This window comes from Columba livia, chromosome 3 (assembly GCF_036013475.1).
Source record: "Columba livia isolate bColLiv1 breed racing homer chromosome 3, bColLiv1.pat.W.v2, whole genome shotgun sequence".
Lineage (NCBI taxonomy): Eukaryota > Metazoa > Chordata > Aves > Columbiformes > Columbidae > Columba > Columba livia.
The window spans coordinates 87147299-87165927 of NC_088604.1; the positions used below are offsets into that span (position 1 = coordinate 87147299).

Here is an 18629-nt window from a genome sequence, read left to right on the forward strand (position 1 = left end):
AGAACACCACCACACAACATCCAGAGAGCAGCAGACCCAACTGCTCAATACCCTTTGTTTTTTTGCATAGTAGTGCCTGACTTGGTGTTCAGTTCAGCTGCTCAGTAAGATCTATGTGGCTGCTGCCTGCAGATCTGCTCACACAGTAGCACCATCTGGGGGGACTTCCACATCTGCTTTCTGCATAAGCACATGAGCAGCAATGGACCTTGCTTAACCCCACAGAAAGCTGCCTAACGGCACAGGGCTAAGAAAAGCATCCATCCCAGCACAGTAATGCAACTATGTTGCTGAAGGCATCCTCAACACAGGCAGTTTTCCTGCCTGCTGACAAGCTGCTACGGATTCCATATTCTCTTGTGTAAACCATATTAAAGAGGACCTGAGGAAGCAGCACATGGAAAAGGCACTAAAAGCCAGCAAAAAAACACACCAGAAGCTCCATAGGACAAGGTCCAACTTCTCCAGAAAGACATAAGCATCAACGTTTGCACTGAAAGACTACGAGCTTGCAGTTGTCAGACAAAGAGGCCTCTACAGCAGCAGCCAAGAAAGGTATGAAGTGGAGGATCTACTGCTCTTAATACATCATTCATTGGTTCTTGTTGGAGCATCCAGTCTTAAGAAAAGCCTGGATACCTCTGAGTGAAGTACAGGCCACTCCATGTATGTTACTACCACATGATCAGAAAAGATTCTGTTCTGCAAGAGAGATGCTCAAACACCACAGACACATTATCTCCAAAACCAGCCAGGGAGACGCTTCCTTTATGTAGATGAGGAAGAACTGGCAACAGAACACAGCTCATGCGTTTCCTGGAGGTGGCAAACAAACAGACACAGAATTTCTGCGTCTTTACAGGTAGTGACAGTTTGACAATAGTTTCCTAGGTTTGTTATAACAGAAATTGCAAGTGTTTTTAAGAAAGCATAAGTTCTGGCAAGAACAGCAATTGCACAAGCAACAAGTGTATCCGTTACAGCCTGTTCAGACTTTGGGAACTAGTTTAGTTGCTCTTCCACGATATGGAGCACATTCCAGGCTCTGGAAGAAATGACATGAGGCTACCTCTACTCAGCCAACTCTTCTCGACCCAGCCTCTCTCAAAAGCTCATCAACAGGACCTTCAGCCTTCCAGGATAAAAGGCAAAACCACTTCAAGCACAGCTCCAGAGCCATAACAAGATGGTTCAACCCTGCTCACGGGTCAGAGTACCACTTGGTGTGCTACAGAGCTTGGCAATGAGAAGCACAATGACAGTGGGCAAGACAGCATGTGCTTGTCGTAACAGTCCAGCACGTTGCTTCTCACTAGAAGCAGCATAGTCTTGAGCGCAGTGACTACTAAACATACCTGACTGTACAGAGCTTGAGTAATAGGGCGCTCTTCCTCACAGACCTGGGAGCTGAAAAGTCTAAGCAGGTCTGACAATGCTCTATCCCAACAGCTCCTTGGCTCCTGCCAAGGACAGAGCCTCAAGCTTTCAAGTACTTAACATGTAGCATTATCTTACAAAATTGCCCCATCAGCCTGGCAACATCTCAGTGCCAGCAGTTACCATAAGACAGATTCCTCCATAATAATTCTAGGAACCGAGTTCTTCAGGATTCCCCTTTCCTGCCTCCTCTTGCTCCCTCCTCTGGCTGCCCCACATGTACACAACACCAGTGATGTGCAGAGAGGCACTGCAAGGTAGCGACAGCCTGAGAGTATGCATCCACAGATTTCAGTAGCAGACAGCGCTTCAGGAGGGGGTGTTCATGTCCAGCAAAACCAGCTTAATTTAACACTGATGAGAGAACAACGCAAATAGGATGCGATGAGAGCTGGGACTGCCCTGGTGGTGACTGGAGAGGTGGCCTTGCAGGGGCTGAGGGCAGAGCAGAGATGTTAGTTGAAAAACGATTAACTGGGTGGCAGATTTATAGCAGTGGAGGTGGAGGAGACAACCCCAGCCCAAGCTCCCATTGGCTTTTATGGCCTCCTGTAGGCCAGGCCAACGAACATCCAGAAGGCTTCAGTTTGCCCAGTGCCATTCCCCACTGTGAACAGTCAGGAACAGTACTTGAGCATCTGCACCAGCCTGTGTTCCCTCTGGCTTCACTGGGAGAACATGCCCTGAGCGTTATCACAGTTTGGCTTTCAGAGATTAAGTCAACATAAATGATTTCAAGTCAACTTGACCCACCTTATAAGCGCGAGTAAATTGTCAAAAAGCTTCAGGACCTGCTCAGTGCAGGGATTACGGTAGATTGGATTTCCACCGGGTGTGTATCCCACCAGGAATCCTCCAGCTTTCGCCTCTTCAGTATCAGCAGGCCAACGAGCTCGTTTCACAACTCCCAGAATGGTGTACACACAAAAGCTTATCTGCAGCAAGAGATGGGGAGAGAGTGCTTCTCAGCTAGAGCACGACCTTAATACAGAGAAACCCCATCATCATCCCATCTCAAAGAGAACGCTCTACACTGAGCCTAATCTGCTGATAGGAACAAACTCTGGTGGGTTTGCTGCCAATAAAATACAGCAAACAATCAATGCATACAGTCTCATGATTACGCAAGCAACCACGCAGGTTACCCTCCAAAGAGAAAGGGTCTGCACCATCAGTTCCTCATGTCCTTCATGCGCTGGGACAGATATGGAGATCTGTGATGACACAGTGGTCAAACTGCACTAGCTCCAAATTACAAGTGCAGCTCTGTGGACTGCATTTCAGTGTCTTTTACAGACCTAAAGATAGCAACTCCATTTGCAGTCTGCCCAAGAAGTGAAGACATTTCACTAACAACTTGAACAACACAAATCTCCTAGGACTAATTTTAATTATACTCCATGCTGTAGTCTCAGCATGACGCTTTCACTACTGCCTGGCTCAAAAAGCACAATTCACTGCACCTGTTTCCAAAAATCATGTAAATCAATTGCTTCTCCAAAACTAAACTCTGCCACATCAAGAGTAGGGAACAGTGTGCTTCACTCTGCTGAAAAATATGGTTTTACATGGCCTACATGCTCACTACTATAGCTTAAAGAGGCAAAAGCCATCCTGTTATTCTGCTGATCCACACCCTGAAGAAGCAGATGTTCAGAAGAGATCTTGTGTGTAACCACAACAGCAATGTGGGATGGAAGAAGGCAAGTGTCATCTCGCTAAGGATTACACCTCTTCTAGTAATGACACTCACTCTAGAGCGGTTCAGGCCACTAGGATCTTCCAAGACTGGATCGGCAATTTTGTTGTCTGCACCCACGTAGGAGATAAAGGCTTCAGGATCCGAGAGGACTCTGGCAGCAGCAAAAGACAGCAACAAGGAATATTGTTTGTACCAGGGAATTTGAGTAGAGCTTTGCACTGGCATTAAACATCTTAACAAATACAGCACGCTAGAGAGACAAGCTAGTCTACACTATACATGGGAACATAATAAAAAGCACCAGAGACGTGTGCGCTCTGCAAACCTCTCCAGTTCTCTTGGGCCATGGGGACCTAAAACCTTTGAATCTCTTATGAAGACAGCCCTGCTGGGAAAACACTTGTGCATGCTGCAGGACACGTCAGCTTTAGTAAGGAGAGCACAGCTTCCTACCTGGTCCTGAAGATGAGCTAAAACATCTTTTATTTCTAATTTTCTGCAAATGCTTTGAGGATTCTTGGAAGTGTTCCTCTATCATCTTAAATAACTCTTACCCAGTAATTTTCAACAAACAGCATTTAAACTCAGTTGGCAGTTTCTGAAATGCAGGAGAGCTATTACCACGACTGCCCAGAGCACAGGAGGTGACGAGGTGCCCCACCACCCTCATTTGGTTTTCATGTTTCCTTATTGTGCACAATATTACCTCTGCAACATCTCCAGCTCAAAGCTCAGAACAATGACCCATACCTCTGCATCTCTGGGGAGAGCCACAAGCCAGCAACAGGAGCCATGAGCTCCTCCAGGAAAGCTTTTTGCCGCTCATAGTCCTTGAACTGGTTGCTGATGAGGACAAGGGCCTCCATAAGAGCACACTTCTCCATCTGCGTCAGAAGTAGCTCATTGGAGAGCAGCTGCTTCACGTGGTTGTACAACATCTCAAAGTTTGGCTAGAAAACACATCCAGGTGGAAGAACGTTATGCATTTGGTGTGGAGGAAGGCCACTGGGAGAGGCAGAGGTGGGGCATACTGTACTACACGGAACAGCTAGAGGAGCATGTCTAAGTTACCTTTTCTCTACATAGCCATTTCCTTCTCAGTCTCAAGTTTCTGTGAAAGTTCAGTCTAAAAGAACTGCTTTTATTCCCCACTCCTCTATCATCATCCTGCATCCAGTTTACTTTAGTCTGCAGAGTGACTGAAATAAGCAGAGGAAATCCCTCTCTTCTAGGCAGTCATATCCCTTACAGTAGTGTCACACTTCAAAATAGTGCTGGTGCTTTTATTTGCTCGCAGAAAGTACCTCACTCATTTGGCTCTCAAGTGCCAGACTTAGGACTGTTCCACCTCTTCGCTCACAACTATGTTAATAACGATTCCTATGGTTATCACTATCTCCACAGGAACAGCTGAATTTCTCCCCACTCTAGTTGCAACCGTGTCTTTCTTTAACTTTGTAAAAGCATTAGCAATCATCATTCAGCAAAGACATCTGAACATATTTTGGGGCATATCTGGGCCCCTGGCTCTTCCAGTGAAGATGTCTGGCTGCCCATGGGAAAGAGAGAACTGTAGCTCAAGGACACGTAGAGTGGGACTGAGACAAACGTGCTAGTTCTTAGCAGCTATTTCAGAATGCAGACTGGAACCCCTACATTACCTTAATTAGCATCCTCAAAAAATGTCTTTGTTTAAACTAGCAACGTCCAATGGTGCTCCAATAATCCTAGAGCCTCTCCACACAAGCACCACTAAAGAAAGCAGTTCAGAGCTACACATGTTGCATGCAGACTGTTCAGTTCAGCAAAACCAAACAAAACACCGACTCATGGATTTAAAATGTGTTTGTTTTTTCTGACTTTCTCAAGCTAATCCAGAAAACAGATACTCTCCCCTTGCTCCTACATTCTGTTAAGTAACAGAAGAACATCTGGAGATTAGTCTTTGCTAGTGTCCACAGCTTAGGAATCAGTTGAGACCACCACAAGTGACAAACTGGAAATTCAGCAAACATTCCAATAAAACAAATCTAGTGCTGCTTGTATCCTCCTCCTCATCCCTTTTGCATTTAACTCAACACTTTACAATTCAAATCATAAAACAAAAAATTTTTCAGGGGCGGGGGAAAAGAAGGGAGGTGCATGGAATAAAATGCTGCCATTTGCACAGCAGGGATGTTTCTTGGAAGAAAGAGAGGCTGTAGCCAAGGAAGCTGAAGATCCCACAAAATCTAGCTGAAACTGAGGCTAGAATCTTCATGATGGAGTTGAATTTACATACCAGGACAAGCTGAGGGTAATCCCGACACATCTTTATGATTGAGGAGCATGCATGCCTTCTTACATTCTTCACTGCTCGAGTTCTAGGAGCCTGGACAGACATAACAAACTTCAATGCAACAAAACAAAAGTTCAGACAAGCGCAGGGTATCCTCAAGAAACAAATGCATTAAACACAGTTTTCTGCACTGTTGAGTACAGATCAAAAAAGCATTTCCACACCCCTCACCCCAAACAATCATGCAATAATCAAATTTCCTCTGGAGCAGTAGCCAACCCAAGAAACCCATGTTCAAACAAGCTGTGTTCAAGGGTAGTGGATGCTATGTAGCTTACTCCCTATTTCAAGACCCCAAGCACTCCCTAGGTAGCTGGCAGTTCTACAGCCATCCTTCACAGCCACATATACCACCCACTGAAGAGCACCCACAGCTAGCAAAGGGATTTCACTCTCAGGAAGGCCAGCATAAACTTTGGGACTAAGTGAACTGGCCTGAGACCACACCTGTGGCTGCCTAAGTATACGAGCCAAAGCTTTTTAGGCTATGTCAGCCAAGAACAGATCAGTTATATCTAGACTTCCCAGCCCTATACTAGAGAACACTACTACAGCGGAGTCTTCAGACTCAGCATGCTCTCAAACAGAATAGGATTTGATCCAATTATTACAGCTTATTAGTAGAGAGTAATTCAGACATACCTTACTTTCTTCTATAACTTCAAAGGTAACTGAAGCAAAGAGCTGTGAAAATGGGGAGGAAAAATCAAAAACCTCATGTCATTTCTAAGTATCTAGCACCCACATGTGTTTTGAGCTCAAGGAATAGATCATAAGACTTTAGTGCAATTTCATTAAAGTCAGTGAAGAACCACTGACTAAGTTGACAGATGATTCATCAACAAAGTGAGGCCCTGAAACAAAACATGGTGTTTACTCGCCAGTGTGCACTTAATGTTCAGATTTAAGGCAAGGAACTGCAAAATTTGTGTTATTTGACACGGTTTCTTCTTAAACAAGACTCAGTCTCATTTTTCCCCATCATGAAAGAATAGTCCTTCCCTGACAGTAACACCTAGAGGATTAACTCCTGAAGTTTGGTGTAATACAAGGGCCTTGATTGATTGATTGATACAATGCCTCCTTGATTTTTGCATGGTCTGCAAGTACCTACCTTGGAAAGCACTTGTGGTAGGTACTCTGGTCGGTAAGTGACAAATGGGAAGAGAGCAGAGACATTGGTGAGCACACAGGACAGGATGAGAGGATCCTTTGTTTCAAAATTAAGGACAAGCTGCAGCAGATCTATGCCATCATTCACTGGAATATCCTACGGATGCAGAAAAGGGAAAGCAGAAGGAAAGAAGAAAGGAGGCAACACTCAGTACTTCAGCCTGTAGTACTCATCCTCCAACTCCTAGAGCCAGGCCACAGAGCTGCTGCTCATATCAGGCCTCTCAGCTGAACACAGCTGTTCTCAAAGCAGAAAGAAAAGCAGTAGAAACCTCGGTTTAATTGTGCACTACGTGCACTTGCTGAAGGGAAAAAGGACATCAGCATTGTCATTGGTAGGGTGATTTTGAGATGCCAGTCTCAAACCCCCATAATATTGCTTGCACCTCTGGGAAAGGCAATTTTCCTCTTGATTTGGCTCCCAATTCTCTTGACTCTGTCCAACAGATTCTATGCTTAGCCAACTGTATCAATCCACACAATTATTTTACTGTGATTAGAATGATGAACTCAAGTGCATGAGCAGCCTAATCTAATAAAAATAATCACGCTAGTCTGCATTAGGCTGAGAAAGAAAATGCTTTCCTTCTGATTTGCCTGTTGCTGAACAAAAAGCAGAAGGAAATCACTTCTGATCTTGCACTCCCTGAGCATGAGTTTCTTTCATTTAGTTAAAAATAAAATTAGAAGTATAAACTTAGGAAATTTGTGCTTAAGCTGTCCTCTTGTTCTCTAGCAAGGCACTATGTCAAAGCATGCCACTTGAGTGCTCTCCTGTGACTTCTCATGGCATAGCACTCAGAACCAAGACATGCCTGACAGAGTAAGCCAGTATGAGTTTGGCCCCCTCTAAAGAGTCACTACTCCTCGTAAGAATCACTCAACAAACCATCTGGGTTTTTGCATGGAGGTAACCAGTTACTACAGCCTTTTCAAGGACAACATAGCTGAAAAAACCCACTCGTGTCAACCCAGAATAAGCCAGGAGAGCAGGCATGAGCATCTGGTACACATACGTCTTTATCCAGGGTTCGAAACATCTGGCTGATGACGCTCTCTGAGAAGAAGGTCATGGCATCCCACTGTGCAAAGGATGGAGAGAAGATGGAGCAGAGACCTTCGCCTGTCCTAGCTGAAAGGAAGAGAACACTGGAGCTCTCACCATGCTCCTCCTTGCATGTACAACACCCGGCTGACAAGCACCCGCACTGTAACACCTCAGCATTCACAAGTGTTCTGGTCAGGCAGCTCTCCCTGCAGATGCCTAGCAGGGATGCCCTGGAAGCAACTAAAGTACTCCTGTGTGATTTGTCTCATTCAAGTGAGGGCTCCTGAGACATATGTCTGATCTTTGAGATATTACAGGGAGCAACATCAGCAAATCACAGGAGGGAAAAGAAAAGAAGGGAGACCACATGCCCAGACTCAGCACTGCAGGCAAGACTGCCCTCAGTGTGACTTTGCAGAGCTCCAAGTGGCCTTCCTTCATGGGAGGAAAGCACGGTCACTGACAAAGGGATTTGCCAGACTGGCAGAACTTCCCTGGACAAAAATAAAGTATGTTATGGAGATAACAAAGCCCAGATAATTGTAAAATTGCATCGGAGTGACAGCTCCATCTGTTTTGCAGAGAGATCTGGGGGAGGGAAAAGAGGAGACAGTGGCTTTACCTTGGCTATTCCATATATAGACTGCAAAGGGTTAAATTTGGGGTGGGGTGGGTTTGATTTGCTTTTAATTTGCAAAGATCTTAAAAGCCTGAAAACTTAAGTGTTGAGTCCTGGCTTTCCCTTAAAAAAAAAAAAAAAAAAAAAAAAAGGCAAAAAAGTTTCTTCTTGGCTTGAATTAAAAAACAAGCCTCATATCCCTTTTTTTTTTCCAGGTAACTTACAGTTCATAGGTCCGGTATCAAGAGGAGTTGTCAGCTGGTACTTCAGCCATTCACCAGCCATTTGGAAGCCCGTTCGAGGGTCCAGACGACAAGCCATCCTCATCACCTCTCCTTGCTGGGCTCGGAAAGCTGCAGTGAAAAAAAATCATACACCATGCAACAAGCTGGTGTTACAAAAGCTCCCTTCCCAAAAGCTCACCTGCAGCTTTGCAGACCTGGGAACATTATGGACTGTTGCTCTGGCAATAGCTGTGTAGTAAGCTCAGACATACAGTCAGTAAACTAGGCGTAACAGGATGGGCAACTTTTAAAAGCGATTTAAATGGACTAAAAAAAATTATGGATTAACATAAAAAGAAGTGCAATTACAATGCAATATGAATTATGAAAATCTACTACAATGAAATCTCTATTTATCATTTAAAAAATTCTTCAAACTATATGTTCGCTGCTTACAAAACACCTTGAGATACTGAGACAGATAAAACAGTATAACTACCACTTCCTTCAGCTAAACACAGTTTTTCTGGGTTATTCAACTTAACCCAGTTCAGATTCTAGACTAACTAACTAATGTGAACTCAAAAAACCCAGAAGTGTTGTATTCAATTTCAAAGATATGAAGAGCAAAGGACAGAATAGGAATTCCCTTTGCTCTAAAATATTCTAAAATATATCATACAAAAGAATCAGCTCTGCTGACTACAGATACAACCTGCATTCTTTAAAAAAGTTGTTTTATCAAGTAATTTTATTTTGTGTTTCAAATCCATCTTATTTTCTGATATCTGTAATACTTTCAATATCCTTTAACTCCCCGAAAACTATTTCAAATTCTGGCTTTATGCATTTAGCTACTTTTCTATTTCTATTCAAATAGATTTATTACAATAAGTAAAAAATAAACTATCTAATAAGCAATAAAAAAGTAGCACCTAATATCTTCAAACATAAATGTCAAAACTAATAATTTCAGTAATTTATTAAATATATCCCCCCAGCCACCAAGTGAGTACTAAACTATGCCACCCACTGAGAACCAGCCTCAGGTTTTGAGAAGTAAAATACAAAAAGAAAGAAAGAAAAAACTTAATACTCCGTGTTTCCTAGTTTGCTGGTTTAAGATCATGGTTAAATTTGGCTGTTTTAATTGCTCAGCTTTTACTATTGGTACTGAGGCTTCTTAGCAGGGCCAACACAGATTTTGTTTCTGGAATGACATTTGAAGTCTTGTAAGCTGCCTTCCTGTCCTAACCTGAGCATGACTCCAGGCTGTTTAATTTCCTCCTCCTCATGACCAAGAGGTGCATATTCTTTGACACGAGGTAGCAAATGCTACTTGGCCACCTACCTGGCCAGCAAGGAAAATAATACCAAATGTAAGTAAAACGAACCTCCTGAGCTGTCACAGAAAAATCCTAAAGTAATTTAACTCCAGGATCCAGACTGAAAGAGCCAAGACACAAATGGAAGCTGCAAGCCAACATGGTAGGCTCCACACTCAGGCAGCAACTGAAAATAAGAGGAAAGGCACAGACGACAGCTTCCACGCAGGGTCATGGGAACTTACAGTTGAAGAAGGCATTGAAGTCCTCATCACTGTCGAAATCAAAGCGGGAGTATTCACAACTGGGGCTGTCTGTTTTAGAGGGAAAGCCCACCTGGAGACAGAGCAGACAATGTCAGGAAGGGAGGCCACCGATCACACCTAACACCAGCTCCAAGGAGATGAAGATCGAAGGCAAGGAGCAGACAGTGCTGAGATAGAGCTGTTTGCTCGGCTGCCCGGGGATCATTTCTCTGGCAGACACAATAAAAATGTAGTTTCTCCCCCACGATCCACAGGCCACGTTCACCTCAGCCCCTTCTCACACTCCTCTGGCCACAGCGATCCCATACCTTCACTAGGTTGGTCATAGACGCACGGAGGTACTTGGGGATCATGGCCAGCAACAAGGGGTTGTGAGACAGAACTTCATGCCGAAAGAGAGCTCCCCATGTGATCTGGGTGGAAGAGCGCAGAAACTGGGGAGAGAAGAGGAAAAACAGGGGAACAGAGAAGGATTTCAGTACTGGAATCTCCACCACTAAGTTTTTTCTACCAGAAGGCAATAGGAAATCACACCAACTGTTCAGGCCAGGCCAAGGCACCCTGCAGGCACAACCTTAACTTCCAGAATGCCAAAAGTCTCTAGCTAAATACTAGGGCTGATGGCAAATTCTGCACTTTCTACTCAGCACCTCTGTATCAGGCACTGTTCCTAACGGGGTGATAATGAAGGAGAAACCACTTTGCCTTCCACGTCTTCAGCTGAAATGGAGAGCCTGGAGAACAATATTAGGCAGCTGAAGTTCTGCAGTCTCCGGCAGGTTAGCACAGTCCTGCACATGCACATTCTTACATAGACATACATGAGACTTCCAGTCCTTTACATACCTGGCTGGGATGGGTTGTGAAGGCTAAAAATGCATCGAGGTATTTTCCAAAGTTGGCTGGGGTTTCCACATCACACTCTGAGCCCTGTTAGGAAGACAATTCCAGTCAAAATGCAAACCGTGTCATGCTGTGCTCACAACTGGTGTGTTTCTGGGTAACGCAGGAACACTACATCCAAGGCCACAGATGATAATGGAGCCAAGACAAAAAAAAAAACGAAAACCTGATTTTTTTCTGACAGCAGTATAGCCTAAGGAGTAACAAGTCTGGTGATCAGCCTGGGGGTGCTAGAGACAGCACATCCTCATTGAAAAGGGTGACTTCTCAGACACTGGAGTTCCATTAAAATAAAATTCCTAACAACTGCTGCTGCTGCCATGAGGCACAATTTTACTCCCACTGGGTCAAGTCCACCCAGCAGTATCGAAGCAGAGCAATTAATGACTGCAGAATTTCACAAGTACACTCAGATTATTTCACTCCTATTCCTCCAAATGTTCTGTGCATTTAATGTACGGACATCTCTTACTGATAACTTTCTGGGAAGTTTGTTAGGAAAACAGGTCTTGCCTGGAGCCATAAATTCAAGGTTTTGCTGCACTTCAGTAACCATATAATTGAAACATAGAATGTCCTGAGTTGGAAGGGCCACACAAGGATCATCAAGTCCAACTCCTGTCCCTGCACAGGACAACTCCACAGTTCACACCCTGTGTCTGAGGGCGTTGTCCAGTTTCTTCTTGAACACTGTCAGGTTTGGGGCCGTGACACCTCCCTGGGGAGCCTGTTCCAGTGCTCCAGCACCCTCTGGGGGAAGAACCTTTTCCTAATGTCCAACCTAAACCTTGCCTGGCAGAAGCACTGTGCTGAATGGAGGGAGCAGGAATTCAGCAACCAGCACAGTACGCAAAGTATCAGTGTGCATCTTCATCTCAGCATTGATACAAAGCATCAGAAAAATCAACAGCAGGAACAAATCCTGTTTCTTCCTTCAGCTTGAGGGAATCTTGGTAGAACAAACAGCTATACTCTTTATGTTATTTTTAGCAGGGAAATTTAAAAGGCTTCCAACACAGCAATAATTTCCTGAAGTAGTTTTTCTGTAGCAGTAGACAGCAATCAACTTGAGCAATTTTCAATGAAGCTTCAGCATTTTACAGAGGTCATAGGAGATGATTCTTGATGACAGCAGAGGCCTGAAATCAGTCAGGGTCCCTCCATTCTACATTCTTATGAGCTGGCAAGATACCGTTACCCCACTTGCAAACAGAGACATTTCTGCCTTTTCCAAACGTGTGGAGAGAACCCTGGTCCTACCCTAGATCAGGGTTGCCTCACCCCCAAGCCCTAAAAACTAGCCTTGTCAGGGTTGCTGCTGGTATTAGCACAGACTTACTAGCAACGCACATAGCTGGCTGCCCAATGCGCACAAAACTTGGCAAAGTCTCTTCAAGAAAACATAGTGCTTCTCCACCAGGCCTTCTCCATCTGCTGTCCTAGGAGCGAGGGGAGAGAGAAAAACAGGATCACAGTTACTCACGCTGTAGGTACCAGGCACACTGCTATCTGTCTTGTAGATAAAAAGAGACTAGAGCAATTTGATTTTAGTGCAGTGGAATTTTCTTTGCTATTATCAAGTAGTACTGCTTTATTAGCATCTAAAATCTCTGAAAGAGTCCCTCCTGATCAGTTTCAGACTAAAAAGAAAGCTGGGGAAGCTGGGATATTTACACCACTTTGTCCTTTAATTAAGGAATTTGAAAAAACTCACAGTTTTTCAGGTTTTGCGAAAGAAATGTTCAATTTTGTTCTCTCCTAACCCAGCCCCAGCTTCCTGCAGTTAAGCAGCAATACCTTTTGCAAATCACATCTGTGAAGCCATTTGCATGCAGTTTTGTGTGAAATTACAGCAGCAGGATGGTACTCACTGGGCAGCGGAGAGAATGTAGTGCATGGCAACGTCTCCAAACAAGACCATCAGAGGCTTTCGATCCTCCAGCTTACCCTACATGTAAAATACACCAAATGTGTCCATTAGAACACAACTATTTATTCCCACCTACATAACTATTTATTTCCATCTGCAAGTGAAATCAGGAGATCTCCAGTTGTCCTTACATCTGGGGAGCGGCTTACAGTCCACAAATTATTTCAGCAAAAACTTGTCAAAAAATCTAATGTATTCCTGATCTCAAGAAATTTCCCCAAGCAATCTCAACACAGAAACTTTAAACCAAAAAACTGACCCTGAGACATTAACTCTTCTTCACAGCACAGTGGCTAGTTAAAGCCAGCTGCTAAACACTCAGGTTTGACACTAAGCTGCTTGTGAACATAATGGTGAAATCACCTGTTTAAATTGTGCTGTCATTTCTCTGAGCTGCCAGATGACACAGCTGGTGACACTATTTGCCACTTCACAGCTGTAGAAAGTGGGGGAAAAAGTCAATGGGGACCTCCAACTTCAAAACTGCGAGGAGAAGTGAGCACAGAAGTTGGAGAAGGTTCCAAAAACTGCTGTATGTATTGTGCTGGCACGACATTCATGCTCAATATCATTCACATAAGTGGCCAAATCTGAATTTTGTTTCTTAAATAAAAGTGCAAGTATATCACTGCTCAATCTGAAGATCTATACAGGAGAATAGGAGGAAAACAAAGAGGAGCCAGAGGAGCTGAGGAGGAAGAACTCACTTTCCTGCTGACAGCAATGAGGAGACACTCTGCTGCTCCTATTTGGAGCTCAGGCTCGTTTAGGAGCAGACACAACATCTCCAAGAGCTTGCAGTTGTCTGCTGTGACGTGGCTCAGGGCTACCCAGTCAATGTAGCCAGCCAAAGTGTTGAGTGCTGCTATTCCCACACGGCAGTTTGCCTGGGCCTGCAAACAGAGAGGAGGAGGCAAGAGGTCAGAGACACAGAGAAACACAAATTCCCATCTAAAGCCATCCACTTCCTAGGAGAACAGTACCAGGAACCACCCTGAGAGAGTGAGAGACTTGGACCCTTCTGCTGCCACCTCTCACTTCTCAAGGAGCTTGTATTATGGGTGAACAAATCCATCTGCAAACAAGAACTGCAAGTAATAGAGTCCAAAGCCTGGGAAAAGCCTAATTCTAAGCAGTCTTAGTCTTACGAATCATTAATGCACTAACTCCCGCATAGCTCCACTCACCTTTGTCTCCTGAGCCAGATCAGTTTTCTGCAAAAGAAAACAAGAGATGGTGGGTGAGCAGCTGAAGCACACACTTGCACCCAGCCACTGCTGGACATGCCTATTCTCCAGAATGCAGGCAGAAAGCAGCAGCTTCACAGAGCAGCTCCCTAGTGACAGAGGCTGCAACAGCTCATGACATTGCCACGGCCATCATAACCACCTCAGCAGCACCCTGGCAGGTAAGACACCAGAACCTGGAATTGCAAGTTAAGCTACAATTTCCTTCTCATCCAAAAGATGACACTCCAGTCAGCAGACACCAGGGAGACTGAGGCGATGAGAAGGAAAGGCATTTCTTTGCTTCCTGGAAGCTTCCAGGGAAGAAGGTTTTGACCTTTAAAAGCATCTTGCATCCAAAAGCCAGACTGTGAAAGATGCTGGTGGCTTTTATGTCCTGAGATTGATGTCTGAAAATGGTTTGTCCATGTTCAGAAAGGCAGCTGGAGCGAGAGCCGAGGCAAGAGCTTACAGCTTGACTCCCAGCTCCAAACACTTGGTGCAAGCAGCGCATTGCTGCTGTTATAAAACAAGTCCCTCAGACACTCAGGTTTGATTTGTTTTTCAGATGTAAAGACACCACAAGTGTTTCTTTCTGCTGCAAGGCTTTGGTTTGGAAATTCTGTCCATCAGTGTATTCAGCACAGTAGTTTTAAGTTAATCTGGTTGTGTCCCAGACATCTAATAACTAAGCCAGCACACCAGAACTGCATACTTATTAGCACTGCAGACTGCTGTGGTCTTGGGGAAGTGTCCATAATTTCCCCCAGTCTCAGAGTGCAGACAGGTAACTGAATACCCAACCCTCAGAATTTACCCTGTGCACAAACATCCCAAAGATCCGCTAACCTGTGGAGTGGTGAGGGCTTCTTGTTCCTGGGGTGCTCCAACCTTGCCAATCAGAAAGATTCCACCGTTAGCAGAAGCAGCCACACTTCAGAGCCTCAAGCATTGCAATTCAAACCTTACCTGGAAATGCATTTCAACCAGACTACAAAATGCACCAGGGTCTCCCACCCACCACCACGAACTGCACAGAGAACTGTCTGCTCTACAGGTGGCTTTGTTCAGCCTGCCAGTGCGTCAAGAAAATGAACAGAAGTCAGGCAGGAGATGGGTTTTTTTTGCCTCCCAGTTTCACATTTAATGTAAATCTGGATTTTAATTAACAGAAAAAAAAGGAATAAGAGACATACCTAAGCAACTTATTTCTACATTGATTTCTCAGTTTTGTTTCACTCTCAAATCCACTTCCTTCTCACAGGAAGAGACAGGGGTAGAGACTTGCCTTCACCTTCCACCTTGACCAACCCGCACATCTCTGACTCTATGTAAGAATTCAGGAACGAAGTCTCTTTACACAAAAAGGAAGAGCATTCCTCACCACAACTTGACAAAAAAGGGCTTCCTGACCTGAGCTCTTGGAGAAAAGGACCAGAGAGGCCCAGAAGCAATGCTGTGACATCAAAAACTCATGTGTTTTGGTGCATCACGACAAAGACACCACGGCAGCGTAAGAGAGCAGATGCGAGCCCAGGACGGCATCTCTTTGCTGCTGAGTGCTGCATAAGTGACCCCAAATCTACCCATTTCTGCCACAACCACACCTTTCTTTTGCTGAGCCGTACACCCCTAGTGTCAGCAGAGCATTCCAACAGCACAGACAAGGCACGCACCCACGCAAGCCATTTACACTAGCAAATCCAAACTATCAACACTAACCCTGCTAACCTGGTGTGATCAGTCTCTCTGATCAGCACCAGCTCCCCAAGCCACAGCAGATCCCCACCTCCCTGCAATAGCGATGGATTTCACACAGTTTCTGCACTTGCTTCCCCGACAACTCACGAGTCGTACCCCAGTTCCTAAATACCTCCAGCACTGACTGAACCCAAGGAAAGGGGGCTCTTACCATGCGTCTGTACTTATTGACGTTATGCTGCAGGGTAGTTAGTAGGAAGCTGAAGATCTTCTCCATGTTCTGGGTGAGGGTTTGCTGGATATCTCGTCGCCGCTGGGTAGGCAGAGTTTGAAAAGTCACCACATCCTCCGCCAAACGTAGGAGGATGAACATCACCAGTTCTGTCTGAGTTTCCTGATGTTCCAGAATGAAATACACTCCATCAGCACAGTTCAAACATTAAAATCACTAGAGGACAGCTCAGAGGTGCAGAGAGAAAATGAGCATGCATGAAGGTACAGGTCACACCTTGGGAAAACAAGACAAGAGCACGGCATTCTCTCTCTTCTAAAATAATCTGCTAGAGTAACTTAATTTTACAAGGATTTTTGAGTCCATCATCAGCCTGTCTCAGCTGACCATGAGTCAGTCAGTCAGGCTTTCCTCAGGATGACAGAACACTGAAACCCACAATATGTGCAAGCAGAACAGAACAGACAGACATGTTTCATACCCCTTGCTTGGAGAGAGTATCCAGCTCCTTTAGCATGTCAGGCCAGTGCTGAGGCCACTCGCGCTTGATCATCTCCACCACAATGCGAGACAGAACACCCTTAATGTGACTTTCCTCCTCTAGAATACTTTGAGTTCCCTGTGATAAGAAAGGGGCAGTTACGCAAACCCACAGACACCAGACATTTATAATTCTCACCCAGGAGGCACAGTGGTTGCAAATGTTCCAGATACAAAATAAAAAACAGAACCAACATTGGGTAGCTCTTCATCCCAGCTACCTGGGATGACACTCCTACCCTCCCAAGCACCCGTAGCCAGCAAACTCCAAGAACCAAAAGGATTTTCCTCAAAAGGTTACTTGGTCACAAGCACAATAACAGAGAAAACACAACTAATATAATGACTTCAGTATTGTTGCAAAAGACAAGAACATCCATATTTACTGAATTTCCTCCTAAGAAAAGCAAAAGTACCTTATATATGTTATACAAGCCTCACAACTTCCTTCCCTGTGAGACGACATGGTCACCAACCTGACTACAAGACAGAGAAAGGCACTGGAACAACCAGGGATGCACAGCAAGAAAGTAACGAAATGCAGAATTGAGTTTAGGTCCTCTCTGCTAACTAACTGTAGTCGTTTTTTCTTTTTCATTCCTTCTTTCTATCTCAAAGTGAAAGAACCGTGCTTCAGAAAACAGTCTGGGGTAATAGATACTTACATTGGATATGAGGCCCATAACATTGTTCTTTAGATAAACTTTTTCTAGGCGAGGCATATTGTTCCAGCGGAACCTGTTCAAAAGTTAAAAGAAAAAAGACACCAAGTCAAAACATTCATAAAGATCTCTTGACTTCCCAACGAACGAACACTTCTTCACCTAAACTAGAAACACTACAGCTCACTGACTCTGCCAGTGCCCAACCCTTTAATGAAAGGGCTGAGTTAGAAAACGGCTGATAGCAAATCAGCATGCACCACTGAGGCCAACAGACACGAGAAGCAGCAGCAAAAGCACAAAGCACCAGGTCTGTAGAGGCGGCAGAGAGAGCAGAGTCTCAGAACTGAACTACTACAAAGCCTCTTTGTTAGCATGAGGCTAACGATGGAGAATGCCGCAAAGACCTACTGATAACCCCGTGTGCTTATTTACATCTTGCGATGTCAATGTGTCCTGGAGCTCGGTGAATTAACCTTCCCAACCATTTTTAGCAAGCAGCACAGAGTAGGACAGCAGCCGTCCCGTGCTGCAGAACAGATCCTCTGTGTCCTGAACGTGCCTCCCTGAAGTGGAAAGCCCCGAGGGGGGCAGAGGGGGCGCCAGGGGCCGCACGGCCAGGGGCCGGCACCCTTCCCCGGGGCAGGGGACCGTACTTGACCACATGCTCCAGGATCTGCAGGCCGAAGTGCCGGACGATGGCCGTCTGCGTCTTCTCCGCGAGCTTCAGCCCGCAGGGCACGCAGATGGGACACTTCTCCTTGAACTCCTCGCAGAACTGGGAAAGAACCGCGGACAGGCACACGCGGTTAAAACGCGGGGGCGGGCACGGGGCGGCCGGTAACGGGGCGCTGGGGAGGGGCGCGCAGCCCCGGCTCCTGAGGGCCCGCCAGAGGGATCCGCCCGGCCCCCTCGGCGCCGCGCAGGAACAGCTCCCGCCGCCCTCCCCTGCTTCCCGACGGCTTCCAGCGCCTCGGGAGCCGCCCGGACACCCCCCATCACCCGCCGCGCCCGAGCGGGCCCCGGGGCCGTGCGGACGGGGCACCCGCGTGGCCGAAGCCCGGCGCCTCCCCTCCCCGGCCCGGGTACCTTTAGCGCCTCCAGGCGGTATCGCTGCGTGGAGGCCGGGTCCATGATCACCGTCACCGCCTTCACCAGCTGCTCGCAGAGGCTGCTCACCTGCTCGGCGGACATGGCGGCGGCGCCGGCCGGGCCCGCGCCACCGGCCACCGACGGGCGAGAGGAGGGGGCGGCCGGCACGCGGCGCACGCGCGGCACGGCGGCGCCTCTGCGCATGTGCCGC

The 18629-nt window shown here is 45.9% G+C and overlaps 1 protein-coding gene across 4 annotated transcripts in view; it reads right to left on the reverse strand.

The window, feature by feature from the left end:
* Positions 1-18609, reverse strand: part of XPO5 (exportin 5) — a 29657-nt gene extending 11048 nt beyond the window's left edge. The window contains exons 1-21 of one of the 4 annotated variants that reach the window (XM_065058048.1): positions 18416-18609; positions 17983-18104; positions 17330-17402; positions 16606-16743; positions 16104-16286; positions 15041-15082; positions 14153-14179; positions 13673-13858; positions 12907-12983; positions 12375-12474; positions 10979-11062; positions 10441-10566; positions 10112-10202; positions 8542-8670; positions 7667-7782; positions 6592-6747; positions 6120-6161; positions 5421-5510; positions 3890-4089; positions 3191-3290; positions 2191-2372 (exon numbers count right to left, since the gene is read on the reverse strand). In XM_065058048.1, the coding sequence (XP_064914120.1) occupies positions 2191-2372; positions 3191-3290; positions 3890-4089; positions 5421-5510; positions 6120-6161; positions 6592-6747; positions 7667-7782; positions 8542-8670; positions 10112-10202; positions 10441-10566; positions 10979-11062; positions 12375-12474; positions 12907-12983; positions 13673-13858; positions 14153-14179; positions 15041-15082; positions 16104-16286; positions 16606-16743; positions 17330-17402; positions 17983-18104; positions 18416-18520 (2369 nt within the window). In that variant the 5' untranslated portion in view covers positions 18521-18609. Of the gene's footprint in view, positions 1-2190; positions 2373-3190; positions 3291-3889; positions 4090-5420; positions 5529-6119; positions 6162-6591; positions 6748-7666; positions 7783-8541; positions 8671-10111; positions 10203-10440; positions 10567-10978; positions 11063-12374; positions 12475-12906; positions 12984-13672; positions 13859-14152; positions 14180-15040; positions 15083-16103; positions 16287-16605; positions 16744-17329; positions 17403-17982; positions 18105-18415 lie in introns of all 4 variants that reach the window. The other 3 variants (XM_065058047.1, XM_065058050.1, XM_065058049.1) reach the window with 3 other exon arrangements.
* Positions 18610-18629: the final 20 nt, after the last annotated feature.